Source organism: Lupinus angustifolius, chromosome LG09 (genome assembly GCF_001865875.1).
Source record: "Lupinus angustifolius cultivar Tanjil chromosome LG09, LupAngTanjil_v1.0, whole genome shotgun sequence".
In the NCBI taxonomy this organism is placed as follows: Eukaryota; Viridiplantae; Streptophyta; class Magnoliopsida; order Fabales; family Fabaceae; genus Lupinus; species Lupinus angustifolius.
In genome coordinates, this window is record NC_032017.1 from 13,764,072 (window position 1) to 13,773,465 (window position 9,394).

The 9,394-nt window shown below is 33.2% G+C and overlaps 2 protein-coding genes across 6 annotated transcripts in view; one reads left to right on the forward strand and one right to left on the reverse strand.

Annotated features, from left to right (window-relative positions):
• LOC109357481 (UDP-galactose/UDP-glucose transporter 3) overlaps positions 1 to 1,189 on the forward strand; it is a 4,217-nt gene extending 3,028 nt beyond the window's left edge. The window contains exons 7-8 of the mRNA XM_019601465.1: positions 516 to 933; positions 964 to 1,189. Of these exons, the coding sequence (XP_019457010.1) occupies positions 516 to 924 (409 nt within the window). The 3' untranslated portion in view covers positions 925 to 933; positions 964 to 1,189. The remainder of the gene's footprint in view (positions 1 to 515; positions 934 to 963) is intronic.
• LOC109357506 lies at positions 3,274 to 9,019 on the reverse strand. Of its 5 annotated transcripts, XR_002108867.1 has the most exons (14): positions 8,246 to 8,710; positions 7,964 to 8,157; positions 7,788 to 7,834; positions 7,601 to 7,657; positions 7,360 to 7,432; positions 6,952 to 7,007; positions 6,692 to 6,865; positions 6,426 to 6,610; positions 6,126 to 6,271; positions 5,221 to 5,357; positions 4,945 to 5,141; positions 4,532 to 4,680; positions 3,806 to 4,014; positions 3,274 to 3,773 (listed from the first exon to the last, which is right to left on the reverse strand). XR_002108867.1 is itself a non-coding variant. In XM_019601503.1 (13 exons), exons 2-13 carry the CDS (start codon positions 8,054 to 8,056, stop codon positions 3,901 to 3,903), a joined length of 1,428 nt encoding a protein of 475 aa, XP_019457048.1. In that variant the 5' UTR covers positions 8,057 to 8,157; positions 8,942 to 9,019; the 3' UTR covers positions 3,274 to 3,900. The 5 variants fall into 5 exon arrangements, 4 of the variants coding, with proteins under 4 accessions (XP_019457048.1, XP_019457049.1, XP_019457047.1 ...); XM_019601503.1 differs by lacking the exon at positions 8,246 to 8,710 and adding an exon at positions 8,942 to 9,019 and having other exon boundaries at positions 3,274 to 4,014; XM_019601504.1 differs by having other exon boundaries at positions 3,274 to 4,014; positions 4,532 to 4,677.

Here is a 9,394-nt window from a genome sequence, read left to right on the forward strand (position 1 = left end):
TATATATATTGTACTCATTCTTAATAATGCTTTTAGACCTCTCTTCTACAAATCTGCAATAACTGTCATCCGCTTCTCCAGTATGTAGCGTGACAGATAAGAAGCAACCTTTTCAGTTTTCATGAAGTTGTAATCTATGGGAAATATTGGATAGTTACTGGGTTGTTTCTCTGTGATTAACATGTTGTCTTTTAATGCAGCTATGAAGTTGAACTCGTATTATATTGGTTCTGTTAGATTTATTTGTCAGTGATAAGCACAATATTGGTGGAACCTGAAGAAGGGAACCATAATGGATATGGTTAGAAATTAGAATCTTAAGCTTCCTTAACTAGCTTAATAAGTGTGATGTTTCGTGTAGGAAAAACTATGTTGCCTGTTGTTATTTTTACATGCCAAATGTTTGAGTTTCTGTTTCTTAGGTGTTGTATGGCAAATGAATCTATTAATTGAGAACGACTCGTACAGATTCGTCGATCTTATACTGTACTAAAGTACTGACTTGTTTTACTCAGGTACCCAAAAACAAGTGCTTGGACTATCATGTTGGGAATGAATTTATGGGGAACCATATACAATATGATTTACATGTTTGGATTGCCGCATGGCAGTGGATTTGAAGCAGTTCATTTTTGCAGACAGCATCCAGAGGCAGCATGGGATATTTTTCTGTATTGTTGCTGTGGTGCTGTGGGCCAGAATTTCATTTTCTTGACTATAAGCCGATTCGGCTCCTTGGCTAACACAACAATCACTACCACTCGCAAATTTGCTAGCATTGTTATATCTTCGCTATTGAGTGGGAATCCCCTCTCAACAAAGCAATGGGGGTGTGTTTTTATGGTATTCTCTGGATTGTCATACCAGATCTACCTCAAGTGGCAAAAGTTGCAGAGATTGCAGAAAAAGAGAAAAGCCACATGAAGCCCTTGAGCAATTTTTTTAACTCAACTTTAATGCTAGTGTAGCTACTTTTCCCTTCAGGCTTCAGCCATGTTGCTATATCACTAAAACCTTTGAACCAGATTAAGATTTATACATAGATAGAAATATTAGCAATTATAACTGGATAGATCCTCTTTGAGAGGCACAAAGTTAATAGGTGAGACCCCATTTTCTTATTTGTTGTTCTAAGTAGTTTTCCTGTGTATCATAATGAAGAGCTATTTTAGTTTTTTATAGCATACCAGGGCAAAGGTGTGTTTACTCTGTAAGCATGATTTTCAGACTTATCACATCTTTCGTTTCGGGGTAGATTATCACATCTAGTTTATTTTGTTTTCGGTCGAATGGGATAAAGGCTTGATTGTTACTGTTTGGTTACTATAGTCTATTTTGCCTTCATTTTTTCATATAAAAACTAATGTTTAGTTTATTTTGCTTTTAGGAGCAACAGAAGGTTGTCCACCCTCTTTATAAACAACTTTTAGCTACAGAATATATTTTATTTGAAAAATAAATAATTTAATAAATCATATTGTTGGATGACATGTTATAGGACCATTAAATATTGATTGAGATTGGTGCTACTTATTTTGTCTGTGGTTTGAAACTTTCAAACTCATTTGTAATTTTTTACGTGGTTTGAAACTGAATTATAAACTTGGATATCTCTTTTCAAATTCCACTACTTTAAGCAATGATTGGTAAGTGTAAAAAATTGCAAACAAAAATTTGAAGAAATTATGGTTAAAACTAAGCCGTTGGATCTCCTTGAGCAAACTTGCTTTAGAACCGGTGGTTGATATGTCCAATCTTTAGAAGAATAGTGCTTTTATCTATAAAATGAAATCATTTCCGATGCTTAATGTGAAGGAACGGAGCGAAAGAATATAAAATTTATACATATTAAAGATTTATACACAGACATCATTGTTCATTTTAATTATTGTCTGAAAAGTCAAAGCAAAAATTACTAAATATTAATAGTAAATGTGTAATGATAGCGTTGTTAGCAGCCATGAAAATAGTATTTGACTATATTCATTTTAGGTCTAACTTAGAGTATAAATGCAAATGTGCATTACATAATTTTAATAAAGACAAAACTAAATTAACAACAACATTGAAAACTCATGTTCAAACGATAAGAGAATGAATAAATAATCTACACTCATTATCTATTAGGTTAAAAGTCAACATAAGAAACAGTTGTTGGATCACTTTCATTCAAAATACAATCTCATTAAGGTTTTACCAAATATCTTACTTTTGCTTGAACATAAGTTCAGTGTAAGTAAACTATAGTCTAACTATGCTAACGAGTTTTTTTTTTAATAAATGTAATATATATGATACTCCATAAATATCTAATTAAGCTTTGTTAGCAGAATTATGGTCACAAGTTTTGTTAGCAGAATTATTTAACTTTTAAAATCATTTAGAATAAATTATGCCTCATGAGGGAAAAAATCATTTTATATTAAGCAACTTATCCATTAGGCTAAAGTCAATTTGAGTGAGTGGAAAATAGGAGGTCAAAGTGTTAAGTGTTCCTTCCCTCAAGAAAGTTATAACAGCTAACTAATATGCTTTACTTTGTAGAGTCTTCCCTCTCTTCTTTTTACCAATTGCTTTTACCAAACTCATTATTATGTGTCTTCTGTCTTCCACCACCACCCTCTTTAACTAATCATCATATGTTCCTAACTAAATATGAATCCATTTCCTTCCACAATTGTTCTTCTTCACAGCAAAATCAACACACCATATGGCAAAACTAACCAATATGCCTAAGAACATAGAGAAGTAAAGAGTGGTAGCAGTGGCAATATCAGCATATGCTCCTAGCAAACATAAGTAAGATGTTACTTTTCTGTATAATCTTTAAGTACACAACTTTTTTATATTTCTTCATGTTTCTTGTTATGTTTAGCTCTAATGGAGATTAAGTTGTGTCTTATGGCATAATACATGAATGCCAAACTTGCAATAACTTGGTTTGCTTTTGGCATTGGCTATCTATAGTTCTTTTTTTAGTTCTCTTACGAAAATTGGGTTGGGAAAGTAAATTGCAAAAATTTAGTGTGGTTCTAAGGTTTCTATCAATTGTTATAAAAGCTTTCCAATATGTCTATCAGTCACGGCACGAGTGGTGATGCCAGCATTGCAGTGTTCACCCGAAAATGGTCAAAGGGTGTATGGCTGCAGCAATCTGCATGCGCATTGGGGCTGTGGAGCATGGTGGGATGTTAGGATCAAACCTTTGTTTGAAGAAATATATATAGTTAGTTGTGTGCAAAATCCAGGTTAGAAAGAACACAACACAAACAGTATCTGCACACCAAAGCCAAAATGCAGTTCCACCCCAATTATAATTATGTTCAAGTACATCAGAATTCAGAACCATAAAAGAAAAAAAGAATATTTATTCTATAATCTATGCACACCAAAAACAACAACTAGGAATCCAGTTTCCTGCTGTTAATCCTTTTACTCTCATTTTTTTTCCATTTCTCTCTTCTATCTATGTTTATGTTCAATGTGTAGTCGGATAGGCGAATTGCCGAGATATACACACACTCAGGATGACTAATAAAACACAGCAAGCTCTGTACAAAAAGAAAAAAAGCAAACCAAAGACCAAAAGCTGGATTAGAGAAAAAAACAAACCCAGAATAATATCAAAGAAAAGAAACCAAAGAATGACACACTAAGCACTCTAGTTTTAGGTGCAAGTGTCAAGAAAAGAACACTGTTAAGTGTGCCGAAGACCCTTAGAATGTGCCGTAACAGTCTAAGGGAGGGTATGGCTTTCAAAATTTTAGGCTGAACCAAAACTGCAATCTTTCTCAAACCAGGTGGAGAAGAACTCAACAAGCTAGATTGCTGAGGGTGGGGAGAAAAGATTTAGAAAGGGGAAAGGACACGTAAATATTTGTATATCGGTCGAATTAGAGATTAATATAAACTATGTAGTAGGGTTCTTTTGCAGAGTGGTGGTTGTGAGGTGTTGGCACTTAGGTTGAGGGATGGAGACTCCATTCCAAGTGTTTTCATAAGGAAGCTCCTTTCCTGTCAAATTGAAGAGAAAATTGGGTCAAAGAAAGAAGAAAAATGCTTGAAGTTAATTAAATTTTTTGCATGAAAAATTCTAACTAACATGCAGCTCATATACTCAACCAGGAATAGAAAAACAGTAAATTGGCTAAAATGTTTGATGAACAAGCATGGTACACTCTGTAATATTTTATGTCTAAGTGTGTGCTTAATAAAATAATGTGACACTAGTTTCAAATTTAAAGCTATTGTCTTGAATCATTTGAGGTATGAAATATAATTGATCTTCCTAAAACAAGATCTGTAGGCTACAAAATCTATAAGAGAAGCATTAAGAACCTATAATTGCATGAGTATCACAAGTTTATGTCATCACAAAACTACCTTCTACTGCTTAAATATCCCCATTATTCTTACTACTCAAGTTGATCTAATAATAAACGGCATTCCGAAAGTCCTGCCACTGATACTATTACTTCTGTAATCTATCTATTGCCCATAATTGTTTAATCTCAGTGCTTTGTTAACTTACACTTTCTGAAAAATGTGGGCTAGGAATTCCTGCAGTTAAGGATCTGAACATAGGGGTAACTTGAAGAGGGGAACTGAACTCTGCACTTGATAAGGCAGAAGCAATGCCATCATTGTTTATCGGCTCCTTACATGATGGAAATATATCTGCTACAGAAAGATATGTATCTAATGAGATATTCTGATTCATCAAAATGTTAGGATAGCATATAAAAACTTTCATTTTGATGAAACTATAAAACATAAGTTCTTAGCTGGAAAATCTCTAGTTTAGGATCAGTTAATCATTTAAGTTAGGTCAATAAGTGGCTACAAGTTAACCACACCGATCATCATTTACACCGAAAAGTGGTTCGTTGTTCCTAAACTGGAAATACTTTTCACAAAATATTTTCCGAAACTTGATTATCTTACCTTGATTCATTGTTGCACTAGAAAAGACCCCTTGATCACATCCTCTAACTCCTCCTTGGTCTCCATTTTGAATAGACTTCAGTTCAATATCTTGATGTATAGAGTGTTCCAAATTCTCACAACATGAATTAGGCAGAAAAGTTGATTCTGTACTGTGTTCAGAACTGCCTAGAGAGTCTTCACACAGTTCCATTTGCCTAGAATAGATTAAGAAACTATTAGATATCATTCTATATAGCCCTCGTGAAGTTATCTTTTCAATGAACTTAAAATTACCTCAAACATGGTTGGATTCCCTCTCTACTACTCCTTAAGTCCTCCAACAAATCTTTAAGATCTACAAGCTGTAAATCTGGAATCTTATATCTTGGACTGTCTGATTCTTTAGTTTGATTCAGAAAATCTTGAAGAACCTGGCCTCAATATGCAAAATTGTTAGAAGATATACTCATGAACTAAGCCTGCAGAAATAAACTAGTGAGGTGTTTAATGCTTAACAGAACCAAGTCCAGTTTTTTTATAAGATTGTATGATGCCAAGCTGATCTACGAAATTGTTTCAGAGTTATTTTTTCAAATCCAAGATTACCAACTATCTTAATTCTAAATTATTTCGATCATCTATGACTAAGTAGTTAGGATTTAAATCCTTGTCACTCCCTTATTCATACATATGATTTTAGCATAAAGTAAAGTGGGCTTGTGCATGATCCATCCTTTAATTGGCTCAAGCACCAAGGGGCTTGTTAGAGATACGCTTTTAGGGCGGCTGGTTTTTGACATGCATAACTGCTTCAGATTCATAAATGCCACATTCGTCTATCAATCATATAATCCTGAAAGGCCTAATTCTTTTTTAGCCTATATTGTTACAAGGGAGTCTCAACAACTAAATACTGTACAATCAGCTAGTACAAAAATACATTCAGGAATTATCAGAATCAACTTAACCTCTCCAATAATAAATAATACTGTCTAGCTAACCAACGAAACTATTATAGATTTTTCAAAGCCAATGTCAAAAATATTAAATGACTTTCATGGTTATCATATAGATAGAGTTGGCATGAAATAGTGATTTAATTCTATTGAACTGAACTTATTGAGATTTAATCTATACTTTAGGCACATCAGAAGTTCAAAACTCGAAATAAGAGCAAGTGCAGAAACTTCAAGCCTCACCTTCCATGTGTTTTCAAGACTTTGATCCATGTTCTTTGCATCAACTTTTAGAGCTAGTGAACTGAGTAATTCTGCTTGTTGCATCAATACGCTAATCTTCGGGTCATCCTTTTTAAGGAATGTTCCTTGATTCTTGTTGTTTTGGGCTGCAAAAGCATGGTAAACCAAGAATCATATAAGAATGAGAGGATAGACAAAGTTATTTTTAGCTGAATATATCAATGCTGTCCTGTTTTCTTGGATTCCACAACCGGAAGAATTAAGTTTCATAACTAAAATTCTTCAACTTGAAAACATTACCATAACTACTAAACTTCACATTGCAGACATGGCGCTGATCCGGCAAGTTGTTCACATTATGAGTGTTTTGAGGTAATACTGCAAATGGTGCTCTTCCCTGCTGATATGTCGGAGTTCCATCTTGTTTATGTGATCTGTCACCGAAGCTGATCTTTTCGGCTCCATCATCCGGGATATGGGATCTCCTATATTGCAATAAGATGACATGTCAGGACTCCTCTTTGTAGAAATTGTGTGTTTTGAATTTAATACTTAGTGTACCATACCTCATCTTATTAGCTACGGCTGATTTGGATACCCCATATGTATTATACTCATGTAAAATTACTCTCTTATTATTTGAATTGATGTATGAAGTGTTGTTCTCTTTCGCTAAGGCTTCACATTTAGCTCTCTTTTTGCACAATGTGGCGAAACGGTTTTTCACCGCATTATCCGTTCTGCATACAAAACATTGCAATAAGAACAACCGTTGACAAAATGTCTATTTGGTATGTTTTTGAAGTAAAGAATGAACTTTGGTTACCTGCCTGAAACCACCTTTGCAATTTCAGTCCACCGGTTACCAAATATCTTTTGCGCCTACAGAGGTAACATCAAAAAATTAGCTCAAAAATCACATTCAGTGAGGAAATATTTTAAGTGAAATGAAGTTGGTCTCATTAGCAGAACAACACAAAAGAATATTTGCAACCTACTCTTTGTAGAATAAAATTTGATTCGAAATAAAAATGACTTTGCTATGGTACTAGGCTATTAGCAGTAACTATCCTCAAACATCAATGGATTGTGATCTACCACAAAAAGGAAAAGCTGAAGTCCAAATTTTCAAAGTTCTATAGATTATAGTATTATAAGCTAATCTTGTTAAATTTCATTTGTAACTGATGTAGTATGAAAGTGTAACTCCGGAACACGGTGAGCAGCGCATTACCTCGCATAAGAGCATGTCTTCCTCCGGCGACCATCCTCCTTTCTTGAAATCAGAATTCAAATAAGTGTACCATCTGGTATTTCATCAGTTACTTACGCATCAGAATAAGAATAACACAATAAAGCAGGAGCCATGAAAGTCGTCATGAACTAATTAATAAACAGAAGACCGAAAACAAAAGTATCTTGATTGAACTGTCATCTAAATTCAAAACACACACTTATCAATTCAAAAACTTCACCTTCTTCGGCACTGTCGTGTCGTTTTGTCCTTGAATTTAGAAGCAATAATTGCCCAACTGCATATAGTTTTTGCAATTAAAACCTCATAATCTCACATATACATCCATGAAGAAAAATAAAAGCACTAGTGATTATTGACTAGTGAGTAATAATTCAAAAGAAAAATAACAAAAGGGGTATAAATACTTTTCAGTTCCATGTATACCAATCTGCTCCCTCAATATATCATCCTCCTGCAATTCACATAACACAACACACATAAGATACAACTCCAAAGATTGAAGAATGCAATAGTATAATAATAATTAAATAAAAGAACATATATATATATATATATATATATATATTAGAAGAATTAGAACCTCTTGAGTCCATGTCACAATGTGACGCTCCTTCTTCTTAGATTCTTCAGAATCTAACACCTGTTTCTGCTGATTCTTCTTCATATTTTGCATGATCTTCTTTGACTAAGTGAGTGTTTAGTTTATTCTATTGGTTTCTCGGACGCTCCTTCTTTTTACCGGAGCCAAGTTGCATGCTAGAACCAACGCTCTACCTTTATAATATCAATAAAAAAAGAGCTTTTAGAGAATTTTACATAAAAATAAATAAATAAAAAACCATTTTTCTTATCTTTCATTCACCTTTACACCATTACTGTTTTCACCGTTTTGTGTTACAAAACGGGAACCGTAATAGCCTAATAGGTATAAATTCCATTCTTAAAAAGCCACCTTAACCAAAAGCTATCATTCTATTGAAAAAAACTCCAAAGATATGGCCTAGGATTCTAACTTTTTTCAGACCAAAGCAGAACAGAAACAGAACAAAACCCAATGCTCAAAATAAGGAACCAAACCAAAATCACATGAAAGGGATAGAAATGGAAAATGGGCAATGAAAAAAAATCATAAGTGGCTGCATAAAGGGTACATGGGATTCGATCAAAATCGGATTTTTTCGAAACCCGAGAGAAATTGTGTGTAATTTGATGCTGTAGTATAATAGTACTATTGATTTGTATGCAATTTGTAGCTCATAAAAAGTGATGGTAGATCTAAAAAATGTAACTTTGAGCATACCCAAATGATAAAAACTAAAAAGTTCAAGTTTCTCAAATAGACAAAATACCTCTCTAACTTGAATATTATGTGTATGAGATTTATCACAGTTGTGAGAGTGAAACAGTGAGAAGAACAAGGTACAATATAGATTGAATGAAAGACTATAAGGTTGGTTAGAGCAATGTGTAGTTGTACTACGAGGAGTGAGATTGGTGTGTCTCATTTGATATTTTTCAAAAATATATAATAGTAGTTGCTTATTTTTAAGAGACATACCTCTTCATATTTGGTAATATATCGTAATACCAAAGATTTCTGTTATGCAGAAAAACGAAATACAATTAAGAGTGATAAATATAAAATAATGTGTGTATACTCTAATAGGTATATCAAGTATCAACCGGTACAGAAATGAATTTAAAGTGCTAAAAATCTCTAACACATACACAAATGAATTTAGAGTAAAAGATTTATACATTGATATTATAAGTGTAATATAAATTTAGTAAATGATTGATAGATGATACATTAATTGTGTATAAATTTTTACACTTCAATGCATGAAATTACACACATGAACTTAAAGGTTGGGTAAATATCATGCATACGAAATTATTTTTCTAGTTATCTGAATGATGAAGTCAAAATTATCAACTCTAATTGTATAGAAGTGTTTTATTAAATCAAAAGTTTTTAGTTCAAACTTGTAAAACACAAATGTGTTAAAAT